At 30.4% G+C, this 15,334-nt stretch overlaps 2 protein-coding genes across 2 annotated transcripts; one reads left to right on the top strand and one right to left on the bottom strand.

Moving 5' to 3' along the window:
- The first annotated feature begins 5,758 nt into the window (after positions 1 to 5,758).
- On the top strand, positions 5,759 to 7,055 carry LOC107010416. Its single transcript, XM_015209699.2, has one exon. The coding sequence runs from the start codon at positions 5,929 to 5,931 to the stop codon at positions 6,676 to 6,678; it is 750 nt and encodes a 249-aa protein (XP_015065185.1). The 5' UTR covers positions 5,759 to 5,928; the 3' UTR covers positions 6,679 to 7,055.
- Positions 7,056 to 12,203: 5,148 nt separating this feature from the next.
- LOC107009204 (salicylate carboxymethyltransferase) lies at positions 12,204 to 14,750 on the bottom strand. The gene is made up of 4 exons (XM_015208496.2): positions 14,565 to 14,750; positions 13,961 to 14,392; positions 13,345 to 13,617; positions 12,204 to 12,644 (listed from the first exon to the last, which is right to left on the bottom strand). Exons 1-4 carry the CDS (start codon positions 14,637 to 14,639, stop codon positions 12,312 to 12,314), a joined length of 1,113 nt encoding a protein of 370 aa, XP_015063982.1. The 5' UTR covers positions 14,640 to 14,750; the 3' UTR covers positions 12,204 to 12,311.
- Between the last annotated feature and the right edge of the window lie 584 nt (positions 14,751 to 15,334).

Genomic DNA, 15,334 nt, shown 5'->3' with positions numbered 1-15,334 from the left:
AGTTGCTGCAAACAAAGCTTTTCGTTGAACAGTACGCATTATTGCCCTTTTGATTCATGGAAGAAAAAACAAGGTATAAACAGAGTTATTGCAGAAAATTTTGCAAGTAATAATAACATACAGAAGCCAGAGATTCAAAACAGCCTTTGTTGTTTTAGTTCATTTTTGTTTTGTCATGTATCCGATACAGCTACGCGATAGAAAAAACGAGGGTGTATATAAATAGTGTCGTTGAAGAAAATTTTTTAGATTGTGTCAGTAATTTTAGTAATTTAGTTATGGTTTCAATAGTTTTTTTTTAGGAAATCATTTGGATTTATATGCTAAAATGAATAGAGAATTATAAGTAGTATGTATTTATTCTATACTATTATATTATCCTTTGATTAGGATGGTTGTGAATTTGTGATAGTGACTTGAGTCACTGATACACAAGGTTCGTTTACAATACTACTAATGCAATTTATGAGTAATTAAGTAATTGTGTGTTTGGCAGTTTGGGATAATTAATTTATTTGGTAAAGAATTTGCAAGATAATTACATTTGTCTACTATTATATCATATTTAGTGCCTGCTATTACTACTACAACAATTATATTAATGGGGATCCTAGGGTGGATCGACGAGTATTGACTCAAACCTTTCAATAAAAGTTATACTACATATAACGTAATATGTTTTTTTTTATGTTTAGTATATATAAATAGATATTGAATTCTTTAAGCGCGGTATAAAGGTTTAGCCCACTGATTATATAATCAGACTCTTAATGTGTGGTCTCATATATTTGTCAAGTAATTTATTCTAGCTTTGCCTGAAAGAGTTCATAGTTAAAAAAAAAAAGAAGGTATATGAATAGTTGCATAAATATCTTTGAAAGACGAAATGAGTGAAACAAGCACATGATGAGAATAATTATATTTGACTTCTTTAGCGCATTGTTGGTGAAAGGGGGGAAAGAAGAGAGTAGAATATGGGAGAAATTAAACAATCAACAAAAATGTTTTCATTTCTTTTCCTTTTACATGAAAATAAGGTGAAGGGGAAAATATATTTACCTTCATTGCAGGTCTAAAAATAAGAATACAAACAATATAATTCACGCTCAAACAACATATGCCCTCCATTGTAAAAAAAATTCCACGTTCGATTTTCGTACTTTGTTTTACTATATTTATTTATTTTTACAAAATAAGTAGGAGTAGCATGTACCAACCATGTTGTTCCACCTTCTTTGCTACTCCCGTGATAGAAAGCTACTTGGGATTAGACCAACTAAAAATACAAAGAAATTGATTCCAAGTGCAGGACGAAAATGATAGGTTAAAAGAAAAAACTATTTTTTTGATAGACAGAATTACCTAGTGTTCATATATGTTATTGATGAGAGGTTACAAGTATTTCATGGAATTAATCGAATTAGTGATACTGGTGTAAACTTACGATAATGAAATTTGTGATGAAACTTCAATACCATGTGTTAATCAGACATTAATTAGTTTTAACCATAAGCGAAAAAAGTAAGAAGAATAAGTTGAAAAATATAAAAGCACAATGTTGTACGAGACGACATGCAATTTAAGATATAATATCTCTATCAAAGTTGTAAAAGCGTGCATGAGACATACTAAATATTCTCCTTTCTTTCATTTTGGCTAATTATATTATCAGTAAGAGAGAAGAAACTTTAAATCAAGTTACAATATATTTGAGTAGCTATAAATTATTCTATTAAAAATAAATAAAAAATTTAAATATATTTTTCACTAACTACAAAAAAGAAAGTCATATAAATTGGAATAAATAGAATATATCCTTTTAGACCTGTGAATGGGGCAAATCAAATCGCACCTACGAGGCTTGGCCTAAAAGGTTTAGTGTTTAGAAATAAGAAGCATTCCCTGGTGTGGAATTAGATTCGAAACAAGTCCCATTCCATTATTGCTTTTGTAAACATGGATAGAGTCACTTAACAGGGGATGGTAGTGCAGTAAACAGGACAGGGGGGAAAAAATCTCTATTCAAATTTTTATGAAATAATTCGTTTTTTGAAAGTCAAATTATTTATTTATTTAATTTTCACGTATGAATTAAAACTGAAAAAAATAAGACGATGAGAGGTGGACTGGTCAAATGGGCTATAAAATTGAGAATTAGATTCATGGATGGGAAAGTGATGGACGTACCATGGGATTCAGAGTTAGGGTGCACCAGTTATCGCGTAAATGGTGCTGCCATTTTGCCGTACGCCTCTCTAGTCTCTTCAGTCTTCGCCTTGCACTTGCACTTAATGGTGGTCCCATTTTCCCAACTCCTACATTTAGCCTCTTTCATGTGACATAAAAGTAATTAAACCCTAGTTTAGACTGTGGTTAATCTCATGATCAAACTTTTTCAATGTTTTTCAAATCGAGCCTATCATATAAAACGTATTTAATGAGGTTTATAATTTTCATGTAGTTTGTAGTTTATTACACAAAGAAAGATTTTCCTAGTGCACACAAAGTGTTTATTGAAAGGCAAAAGTTACAGCGATTGTGGATTATCCTAAAATTACCCTTTTTGACCTTATTTTATCTAGTTTAACAGGAACAACTTATAGTGAGTAGATTAGTTTTTTATTAATCATTTGATTCTTTCATAGAGTAATTTTTTTCCCTTTTCGAAGACTAAGAGAGTTTAATATACTGAAGAGATTCCCCTCATGTAATCAATCTCTAAATTGGGTTTAATTTCATATACTTTACCTCGTAAAAAATCCAATGGACTGGATTGATTTTAAACTAAATTACAAAGTATTTGTTTATTTGAAGTAATAATAAAATAAAGAGAATAGCGCAATAATATAATTCAAAGATGGCGATATGTGTCATAAATATAGACTTTTCTTTTAATTAATAAAATGTCACTGTTACATGTACCCTCCCGAGGCTCCTATCAGAATCTGGTTAGGTTTCTTTCTTCAGTATCTAACCTCTGTAAAAAAAAATAATTAAAAAAAAATGATGTACCTAACTTATAAAAATAGTAAAAAAGCATTGAATTGTAGTAAGATTAGGTGAAACAAGATTTGCTCCACTCAGTTGATGTAGCCATGAGACTTAATCCCATATGAGTTCAAATCGTGGCAAAGTTTTATTGCTTTCTTCCATATCGTCCTTCCCTATACACCCCAAAATAGGAAAGTGGAGGTTAGGGAACAATTGCCAAAAACAATTTTCGATAAAATAAAATAAATTATTGCAGTTTTAAACTGGAAAATAGAGTACAAGAATTGCAATAATGCAATAACAAGGGGATTCGAAAAAAAAAAAGTTAAATTTTAGCTATTTACTGTCAGATATAAATTTAACTAGTTAAAAAAAGACGAGGTGAATTTTAAAACACATGAAGTAAGAAGGATGAGCTATTTACTATGATATTTTTGAACTATATTTCTATATATGATACGATCATCAATTATTCATCAAATATGTATAAAATATTTTAATTTTAATAAAAACATAAGGAGGCCTAATTAATTTATGACCATCAGCACGGGGATAATAGAAACTTGTATCTAGTCTAGTCAAAGAAATTAAAAGTTCTACTTTAGATTCTCTTTTTTATCTATGAAACGTTGACCAAATGAACTTCAGTAAGCCACAACTTGTAGAGAATACACTAGCAAATTGTCTAATTTTTTATGACCATCTTTAAACGGTAAATAATCTTTTATGCATGGGAATGCTTTGATTTAGTTTTTATAGTGATATATTTTACTTGATTGAAAAGCTTTTTAGTATATAATAAAAGTGTTTATTTTCTTCTATAATATATTTCATTTGATTGAATTGATCCTTAATATATAACAAAAAATGTTTAATTTGATCCTTTATTTTAATTATGACAGATTTTTTTAAAATAAAAGTGTTTTTATTTAACTGTGGATTCATATGACTAATAAAATTCATCATTATTATCTTCTTCATTAACTCCAAAGAAAAATTCAATGGAATCTAACATTATTGTCTCTACTTTCTAGAGTAGAATTTACTATTTTCTCTTGCTCAAAATAGAAATTGGTATTAGGTCGATGGAAATAATGTTTTAGAAAAGAAAAAATAGTAATTTGTTGAAGAAAGTAGAGAAAATGATGTTAGATTTTATGAAATTTTTTCTTTGGAGTTAATAAAGAAAACAACAATTGTGAATTTTATCATCCACAAAAAATAGCAAAAGACAAAATGAACACTTCTTGTTTTGGATTAAGGATCATTTTAATCAAGTGATATATATTAAGGACCATTACAATCTCGATTATCATACATTAAGGATCATTTCAATCATATGAAATATATTAAAGATCAAAATAAAACGTTACTCATACATTAAAGACCATTTTAATCATTTTATCATCTTTAAACACAACTTCTAGAAATCCTTTTGCTATTAGAACAAAATAATATTAATAAAAATAACAGAAGTAAGTACTAAGAAATCAACAAATTAAACGAGCTGGAAGCGTCTGAAGAATCAGTGATTGTTTTCTTCAATTTTGCAGTCTAGAAATCAATACATAATTGACTAAGATGAAACAAAAAGATGAACCTATTTCTATTAGATTCAGAGTAAAACTCAAAGGTACTTCTAGTATTTCAAAGATATCGTTTTTATTTTAATGGTGCATATCTATTGATTTATATATAATTTGATCTCTCTATAATATTCATCTTCTATGACAATATTTTATCATTGAAATTAAGTTTTATTTGAAATATATTTTCTCTTAATATAAGTTAAAATTATTTGACCAAATATTATGTAAAATAACAATAACATACAACGACATATTTGATATAGACAAAATTGACTAAATGACATATTAAAATTTAAAGAATACTTATTATTTGATATAATTCCATGTGGAAGGTAGCCATTATAGGATCTAAATATTTAATTTCATAATATATGTTACAATTGTACTATATTTTTGAAGAATTTTCACAATATATAGGATTTGATATTTTAGAAGGGGTGCATAATAGACTTAATATTATAAGGGTGTTGCAAGTAAATTATCATATTTTTCCAAGTATAGCAAAAAGCAGGAACCTATGCTGTTAAACTGAAGTTGTGATTATAGTAGTTAAAAATCAAATCCATTACTTCCTCTTTCCAATTTTCGTGAAATTAAACTAGTTTAATTGTATGAAGGTTATATATATATATATTATGAAAAAAAAGTATTTTTAAGTTTATTGTGAAAAAATAATCATAAATATTTATATAATTTTATATTATTTTAGAATAAAATAAATACTTTAAAATTTATTTTTTTACTAAATATAGAAATATATCAATATTTTCGAAACAACACATAAGTGAAATTGAAACTATATTTTTTTTTATCATTGTTAAGGAAGAAATCATGAATAAGTGATTACATAAAAAAATTTCCAATACAATCTCAAAAATGATTTCTTAAAAAAAAATAAAAATTCATGACATAAAAGATGGAAGATATACAATTAAAATAGATTTATACAAAACTACCGAATCAAATCTTTATTGGAACCTAAATTAAAATAGATTTAAAACTACAAAATCAAATCTTTATTGGAACCTATTGTAGAACTCTCTGAATATCAACTTGTGTCAAATACGTATTTTATTTATTATTGACCAAACACAAAGAGAAGATTTTTGTTTTTCAATTATTCGCCATCTGATTAAAACATAAATAGCTTTTGCAAAATCGTATTGTTTATTCCACGCAACAATATTACTACTCTATAAAATGGCACGACCTATTCATTTAAAACGGTTCTATTACTTCCATCCAATAAATCTCACTCTTTTTCTCTTCCCTCTCAGTAAGCAAAACCGTTCTGTGAATAAACAACTTTTTCTATCGATCAGCACAGCTTGTTTTGATTGCTCTTCAAATGGATGCTTTCGATTTCGGTACTGAAAAAATGGAAAACAGAGTAATTCTGATATTCCACAGTTTCAAAAGCGTTGCCAAGCTTTTCCGAATTGTTGAGCTTTGCGTTGGAGTTTTTGTGGTCTTATGGAGTTCTACTCGGTTACCTTTTGTCGTCAAAATTTCCGGCGAGTATTTCCGTCAACTCATCTCCATAATACTTAGCCCTCTCTTCATTTTCCTTATTAGCAACGTCATCGTTCTCACTCTCTTCTTCAAATCTGGCCGATTCTCCGTCGATTCATCAACGATCTCAAATAACACCGAAACTGAACTCTACGATTCATTCATCGAAAAGGAAACATGCTCCGGGAATTTCACCGCCGAAAACTCCTCACCGGCACCGGCACGTGAGCAAACTGTCTACCAAGACAAACAGACTATACTTGAAGTGAATGCTCAGACGATTTCGGAATCAGACGGTTCCGAAGAAACAGAGACGGAAACTGAAAAGGATTTTTGTTCTCAAATTCCACGGAGAACTAAATCGGCCAAGTTTAATAGGGGAAGCAACAAGGAAATATACGGTAAGCTCCGTAGATCGGAGACAGAGATGTGCCGAAAAATCGATAATTCCGTTGATCCGTCGGAAACGGTTTATCCAGTGGATGAATTAAGCAATGAAGAGTTTCAGAAAGCCATTGAGGATTTCATTGCTAGGCAAATCAAATTTCATCAGGAAGAGAAGTTGGCTATTGTTCTTCATAGCTAAACTTAACAAAAGTGTATTTCTTAATATTTACTGTATTGCCCATTAAAAGTAAAAAAATAAAAAATTAGATAACATAAAATTAGGGGTTAATGTACAGAGTTAATGAATAATAGGAAGGAGGCGTAAATCTGATGTGGAAAATAGGGGGAGAGCTTGTAGTTAATCTGAGCCGTTGATCTTTGCAGCGGATAAAGAAGATTCAGTAAAATTCCGTGAATGCGGTTGCGCTCGCTGTTTTACAAGAGTGGGCTATGGTTGTTAGGCTCAGAAAATTAAAAAAAGTGTGGTTTGGTTTAGTTTTCTATCTTTTGTATTAAAATTAATTAATCAAGATGGAAAAAGGGAGGGAATGTATTCTCAAATTCCCACTTATGTTATTCTTTCGTGTATTATATTTTAAATTTTTTCTTTTCAGATAATATTCCTTAAGGAAAAAAAATAGTTTCTCGTGGAACTATTTTAATCTAAACCTATGTGCAATAAACAATCGGTAGTCTTATGTTCGATATCAGAAAAGATACTTGAACATACTTGTTCTAAAAAGACAAACTAATTAACTAAGCAGGCATGTTTAGTTAAGTTGCAGATTTATGAAGAGAAAAGACATAAAGATACCATCAAAGTTGTTCCGTATTTGCATAAAGACACTTTAACTTTTAAAGTGTCCTATCACCTCACAGAACTATTTAATTTCTTTGTAAATGGACCATTTTGACCCATTCCCTAGTCTATGTAATAGAGCGTGTTGCTCAACTTCCTATGATATAATTCAACCTGACCCGACCCTATTCTTTGAAGAAAAGTCATCTTCTCCTTTCCTTTTCTTCTCAGTTTGGCATGCTCCTTCAAAAAAACCTTCATTAATTTTTCTTCATTTGGTTTTTTTTATTCAACTATGGAGTTAGGTGACAAGAAAATTTTGTATGTGAAATTGCTTTTAGTTGCAACCCTTTTGGTAGCAAAACTCATATCTGCACTAATTATTCCCAGATCTAAGTAGCGCCCCAAGGGGGATTTGCCTAGATATTGCATCAACTAACACAGAGTTTCTTCCTCCCACCTTCACATTAATTTTCAGTGATAAACTCGTTTCAGGTCACCATAAAGAGAGCCATTATTGTCTAGCAAGATAACAACCAGGAGATCAAGCTTCTTCGATATCGGCTGCAGCTTTGTCCTGGCATCATGAAATTGAGTTTATCAGGATTCGGGTTGAAGTTCATTTCGAATATTCCACACATTTGTGCAAGCTCAAAACAAAACCATGAAATCAAAAAATGAGGACAAACAATGATTATTTTGGGTTTAAATTTGGGGAAGATGACATAAATTGATTAAGTAATTAATAATAAAGAAAAATAATAACACATGGCACCTTTAAACTGGTACATGGCAGTAAAAATACTGCATGACGCGCCTCATGTACGTGGTAACAACCCAGACTTGAGAATGGGTCAAAATGGTCCATTTACAAAGAAATTAAATAGTTCTGTGGGGTGATAGGACATTTTAAAAGTTAAAGTGTCTTTATGCAAATACGGAACAACTTTGATGGTGTCTTTATGTCTTTTCTCATTTATGAAAGATAAAATAAAAATGTCCCTTTTCACTTATATTCTATAGTTTACATATGATGGTCAACATAAATATATAACAATTTAGAAAATTTAAGCAAAACACAGTAGAAGCGTCGATCAAGTGGAAAACACTCTACACCTTCAATTTTAAGATTGTGATCCTTAAACTAGTTATGTAGGGATATGAATAAAGGACCCAACGCTACATAGATTAGGCATATAAACGAATTTGAAGAGCAAAAAATAGTAACTCATCAAGAGGGGTAAATAATGTCCCTTAATCTCTTGATTAATCAATTATATAAGCTGCTATAAAGCCTCTATGGAACAGGTATTAACATGAAATAATAATATCATGAGACCAAGAAGTGAATGATCATTCACGTGAAAAGTTGGGCATGCCAAAATATTTGGAGAGGAACAATGCAAGTTGATCTGTCTTCAAACTGGTCTGAACTCTGAATAATTATCAGTATTACTGTTTAAGATAAATAAGGGATTAAAAAGACTTTGACTAGAAATAGTGTGGGTTCATTTTGAAACTCTGGAAAGACTAATTATGGATCATATATGAAACAAAAAGCCCAGACACTAAATCATAGGCAAGGGACTTAACTATCATTAGGTTAGCAAATATTTATTGTACTACTAATTAGGAGTCCCTTTTCACCGCCATCATTAATATCCATTCCCCCAAAAAAAACATGACGAAGATCTAGTAATATATGACATGCAATTTACAATTTCTATTTACTATGAAACTGAGTTATAAATTTTTTTTAAAAATAAAATAAAAAAACAATCGATTGAATTAATATGTTCTAAGAAGAAAGATTATAATATCAATTTCATGCCTAATTGATCCTAATTCGATTCTCTCCGATTTATTTTACTTGTCAATTTTTCTTTTGCATTCCCTTTCAGACAAAAATTCTAAATAAACAGTATTTTCATTAATTTACTTCTTTCTTAATTATGTCTTGTTCTTGCGATATTAATTAATCTCTTTCACATTTGTTAAGTCTGAGTAACATGAAAATATAAAGAATCCATTCTCCATTCTTTTTGTTTTGATTAAATGATAAGTATTTCTAAATAACTATGACGAGTAAAAAAAAAAAGAAATAATTTTACCTATAAAGATTCATCATTGCTAAATTAGTTTCACGAATAATTTATTACTAAAATTTGGCTACTAATACCGAATTTTCAGCCCATAGGGCATAGACTACCCCCACTTTAAGATGGCTGTGCTTTGAACTTTTTGGTAAAGAGAATTTCCAATGGATTAATTAAAATTTAAAAAAAATAAAGGAAATGAAGAAGAAGAAGCTTTTAGATTATTCTAGTGTGAAAAAAGGGACAAAGCAGTATTTAGTGATCCACGCGTTAATATAATCTTTTTCACTTTAATTATCTCCGTAATCTCTGTTCCAAAAGAGCCACTTTTACACTTTTTTTTGTACAATTAGTGATTAAAGAATCTTTAATTACCGACACATTTGGATTTCTTCTGCTCAAACTTTGCTATAAAATATGAGGATTAAATTTGCGTTTTCCTAATTGTTTTGGGAGACAACATGATTACAATTTCCACCAAAAATTGCATGTGTGGAATTTCTTTTGTAGTAGTTATAAGATGGATATCTCGTTGGTTAACAGAAAGAGTGATATTATATATATTTGTTAATGTGCAAATAGGTAATATAATGATACTGTTTTCGTGGTCGTATGCCAAACACATTGAAGTCCTATTCTTTCAAGTTTGCCCCATTTTTCTCTTTTCCTTCTTTTTAAATTCCATGTGCTTTGGAGGGAAAAGAAAAAGTATACATACTTATATCTATCTTCTTTAATTTGTAGGGAAAGTATTAAGTGTATATAGAAATATATTAATAATGGCCAAAAGGGTGCAAAGAGATATTGCCACTAGCTGTTTTTTACTTGAAGATTGAGTTGTCTATTCAATTGTGATCTTTAGAATTTGAAGTTAAGTTTGGATATATATTTACTTGATTTTTACCTCTTTTTTTTTTTGAAGTTTTGTGAAAAAAAAGTCTCAAAAATCTGGTTTTAAAAGATTGAAAATATTTAAAGTTTGAAATATTGATATAATAGGTAAATATTTCTAGACTTTCTAGGAATCACGAGATGCATGTGTTTCGAAACTTCAATTATAAAATTCTAAATTTCAAATATTATTTGTATAGAATATTTGACTCAAGATAATCAATTATTTTTTAACTTAAAAAGTATGAATGTTAGTACATTCATAATTTTTTATTTAATAAATTCATAGAGTAACTAATTCGCAGTTCGCACCATCCGGCCAAATTTGTATAAGATCAACACTTTTCACTTTTCTACCTTCTCGATACTATAGAACAATTTCTTTTAACCTACTTTTTGGGAATTTCTACTTTTGAAATTATTCTTACTGGATTCTGTTTTTTTTTTCTTTTTAATTAAAGGACAGTCTATATAAAAGAAAAACAGATTCTAACCTCATAAAATAATCTTTCTGAATAATTTGGACATGAGTGGAGACACAGCGTGAATTCAAGTTATATACATTAAACATGTTAAATCATCATATTAATGTGGTACGTGTTAATTACTATAATTATATTGTCCAAGTGAATTATTTCATTTTTGGTTTTTTCAAATTTTCATTTTTTACAAGTTTAATTGAAAACAAACTGAATATTTAGATCCGAACAGTTTGCATTTGGTTGGGTTCATAATATGTGGGCTGACTTCCACTTTAACAAAAACATTTTTTAGCGGTATTAAATATTGACACTAATAAAGAGTTCTAAAGTCATTATCGACATTAGTTAAGTGCCATTAGAACCAATATCGCTAAAGGCTTTAGGGACATATACAGAGAATGACAATTGCCGCTAAAAATACATATTTAACGATAATTAAAAATTAAATGCCACTAATAGTTAATTTTATCGTAGTGTTCACAATTTTTCATGATTATGGTGCTTCACAATAAACCAAAGACCACCAATTATAACCCACTAAATAATACAACAGCCAACTTTATTCATCTCAAAAATTTCTAAGTAGTACTTCACAATAAAAACACTATACTTTTCTTGGGCCACTTGTTTGGGCTTTAGCCTGTGTTGACAATTGGGCTATTTTTTAAAAATTCAGTTATCAGATTAACCGAAAAGTTGTGCTACTGCTGTTATGTTGAGAACTCGAGAATGAACTAATGCCCTGTTCAGGTATCTCCATTGAAATTCCTATAAACGGTATTTTCCATCGAAATAGTGTTCTTGCTTATTTCGATGATCCTCGATACAGAAGAAAGAGTTCCTACAACAAAAACACCCACTACCCATATTTCGCTTCATTTTTTATGGACAATTTTGGAACTCGAACTTACAAAATTCTATAGCTAGCCCACGCGCTACGGAATTGGCCTTATGATAGATGTGGTGTATGGGAGGATGATCCATTGTCGTAACTCTGGATAATAGAGCAGCTAATTAGTACCTGTGAATTTTGATTCTAAGTACAATTAACAACTGATAGAGAGTCTTAGTGAAACCCAATTTCAATTCCTTAGATGTGAACCCCTCATATAACTAGCGACTATGTGAATTACGTACCCTAATAACTTGGTCTCTTAACTATAGGAATGTGTGTATCAAATGCATACTACTATCATAAATGATTAATATTGTGATCACAAAACCTTAAAAGATATAATTGGTTCATGGAGAAATTCACCCGGTAAAAATTTACACTGTATATATATGATAATTTTCTATATTTATGCGGATAGATATATTTTGAATCCCCTCAATGACAAAGAGAAACTGATAGCCCAGCTGAAGGTCCTCTTAAAATACCTTTTTAGATTACCGATCTTTTAAACATTTACTACTAATAGTAAAGGGCAAATACGGCTAAACTTTCTTTGTGCACTTGACTGGAGGGTAAATCAAATCATCAATTAATTGCAGAGATATAGTAGCTAGATGTACAAATTAAACAATTATCACAACAATTTAGATATTATATACACGGATTTTACTATGGTTTTCGAAGAACGAGAAGGAAAGTGATAGGCCTAATTTCCTCTTTCTCCATTTCTTCATCCACCAATCTACCATATTCTTTAAACAACCCTTCTATAATTGCTTCTCCAAAATGGTGAGCCAGCATTGATTCTTGGATTGATCTAACTGTCATAGCCACCATTGTCCCATAGCTCATGCCTTTTCCAATTGATTTCTCTATTTCAAACATTTCAAGCCTCTCCACTTCAAAAAACCCGTTTTCTCTTGCTACCTTTTCTATTTCTTCCTTGCAAGGTGCATAAAAGTGTACTTCGTAAGAATCAAGCTTTTCCTTTTCCACTTCACCCTGTAACAATAATCACAAACTAATAATTACATACAGTCTTCCAAAAAACCTAGTATTGCTTATGAAATTTCTAACTGATCGGTTTCTAAAGAGGTCTTCGATTCTATCATTAAATACTACTACTAACACCTCACCTCACCTCACACATATTAAAGAATGACAAAAGTTCCACATCGGTGGTTAATGAAATGGGTGAGCTAGCTTTTGGGGTGTGAGTAATGCATAAGACCTAGTTTCACATGATATCAGAGCAGGGCCCGTCTCACCTGATGTTGGGACTCCCAAAATCAAAACTGTCCATGCACCAGATGCTAAGCACCGGGCGTAAGGTTGGGTGCTTAAGAATGATTTCACATAGGGCTGAACATTTGCTGAGTGGACAACTTTAATGTTTTACGGCCCAAACTATACATGAGATGGATTTTGCTCTGATATCATATAAAATTAGGCCTTGACACATCAAAAATAGATGAAAAAGAGGAGTATTGTTCAAAGCTTATGAGGCGATCACCTGTCTCATTAACACGAAACTTTTTCCATTCCTGAACAGTTACACTATAAGTGCTAGACATTAAAGTGAGTAACGCATAATGGTTAAGTATGTGCATTTAAATTTAATTGCATATCCGGTAAATTCTTCATTTATGAAAACTTTATACAACAGAAAACTATAAATTAATTACTAATGACTGAGGATTACCTTGCTAATTAAATTTGTTAATGCTTGATAGAGGATTTTCCAGAAGAAAGCATTTCCTCTGTCAACATGATGAAAACCTTCTCTTCCTAATAAAATTAGCACCATCTTTCCTCTACTAACCAGCTCATCCGACCGTGATTGAAGAAACAATGAGAAGTCTTCCTTAAACTGATCAAAGTAAACTTTCGAAACCTCACAAGGACTATTTTCAGATATGTATATGCTATTTTTGTTCAAGGAATTCCCCTGTTCATCGTACAGTCCTCGTGGAACCTAACACAAAAATTTTTAAAGAAATAGTTATATATCCATTTTATTTACTGTGATTGCTAACCTAGAATAATAGTATGTTGAGTCTTACTTTCTAATAATTGTTTTGAAGTTTCAAGTTACTTCGAATAGACATATTTGTTCGTGAAAAAGAATGATTCTTTTAATAAGTGTATTCTCAACTTCTTTACATAAAGTGGATATATACATATATATGCTGAATGATCTTGTCCGTAAGTCTCCAAATAATAAACGGACAACATTTATTTTAGGAAAGTCATTTTGACGCCACAAATAGTGTAACTAAAAGATGATGAGTTTATAATATTGAATTGAAGAGACTAACCTTAGAAAGCCAGTGCAAACTATAAGAGGAATAGATAAAGTGCAAGCAATGATCTGGAAAAAGTCTTCCATAAAATGAGCCTGGATAAGCAGCTACATATATATTTGATGAATTAGTTACTCTATTTTCATCATCATCACTTCCATCTTTCTGCTTTAACCATTGATGAAATTCAGGTAAGGCCTGGAATATTGCGTTGAAATCGTTTGTTGGAAGGTCGTTTAGAAATACTCGAAACTCCGGTGCTGATTGCTTCAGCTTATTGTGGCTGATACCTTCGATTTTATCCAGGATGTCTTTAATGTTTGACAAAGTATTAGGTCCTGAGGAACAACCTAAGTCAGCTATGCCTATGCTTTTAGGCTTTGTTGCTACATATACTTCTTCCACTGTCTCTAGAGTTATATGCTTCACCATTTCAGATGCCTTCTTCTGCATAAACAAATACTTCATGTGATAATTAGTCCAAGGATGGAAAAGAATTTAATTTACAATTTTAGTTAGAGGCGTGTAACAATTCACTTATTTTGAACCAGGGTGAGTAAGTATATATTATTATGTGAGGGGAAATTTGATGTATTGTAAAAGAAAAAGAGTGAGAGACCTGAAGTGAAGAATTTCTGGAATAGCTAGTTTCTCCAACTCCTCCTGTCATGTGGAAGACTTTCTCAACATCCATGGTAGTGATGATGAGTATGACAGTTTAATTTCTTCAAGCTTTACACTCAATTGTGTGTTTTCCATCTCCTTTTAAAGGAGAATAAAGGGGTTTTCTTTTATTTTGGTGTCATCTCAAGTCTTATCAAAATTCAAAAGTAGTTGTCAAAATAATTATCATGAGTGGAGAAAAAAACTACTCCTATCGATCACTTTTTCCTATATCATAAATTTTAAAAGCTTTTTTTTTTTTGTCGAATTACATAATTTTTGAAAAAAATTAAGATGGACGAAATACGTAGAAATAGTAAGAAATTTTTCAGTCTTGACTCTCTTCCTATCCCATTCAACCATAGTCAATCTTTTTCGTTATATTATATGAGTTGATATTTTCATTATATTGAATCGAAGAGACTAACACTAAGACATTTTTTAATTACTTTTAATCAGTTGAAGCCAGATAAATTCTAAATACATTTAAACAATTGAAATTTTAGTAATATTCGATGACATTTGATAAGACTTTAATTTTTAACAACAGAGTTCAGCGAAAGCTCACCGAAACCCTTAAATTTGAAGTGCTTTTCTGTTCTCTCTAGACTGTTTTGTTGCCGTTGTTATGTCATTTTTCTTACCACCATCAAATTAAAGAATGTGATACAATAAAGTCGATGAAACTATTATTTACTTCACTATAGATTTCGGGTTTGAGTTATA

The sequence above is a fragment of the Solanum pennellii genome, chromosome 2 (assembly GCF_001406875.1).
Source record: "Solanum pennellii chromosome 2, SPENNV200".
NCBI lineage: Eukaryota > Viridiplantae > Streptophyta > Magnoliopsida > Solanales > Solanaceae > Solanum > Solanum pennellii.
The sequence above is the reverse complement of the archived record's forward strand: the minus strand, read 5'-3'. Positions and strand labels throughout refer to the sequence as shown.

What these genes read in the sequence shown, in the direction of transcription:
- LOC107010416 (XM_015209699.2), top strand. Translation starts at nt 5,929, where the DNA reads ATGGATGCTTTCGATTTCGGTACTGAAAAAATGGAAAACAGAGTAATT.
- LOC107009204 (XM_015208496.2), bottom strand. Translation starts at nt 14,639, where the DNA reads ATGGATGTTGAGAAAGTCTTCCACATGACAGGAGGAGTTGGAGAAACT. An exon ending in CCAGAAATTCTTCACTTCAG is followed by an intron (nt 14,393 to 14,564) that starts GTCTCTCACTCT and finishes TTGTTTATGCAG; the next exon opens with AAGAAGGCATCTGAAATGGT. An exon ending in GTTTGCACTGGCTTTCTAAG is followed by an intron (nt 13,618 to 13,960) that starts GTTAGTCTCTTC and finishes TTTTTGTGTTAG; the next exon opens with GTTCCACGAGGACTGTACGA.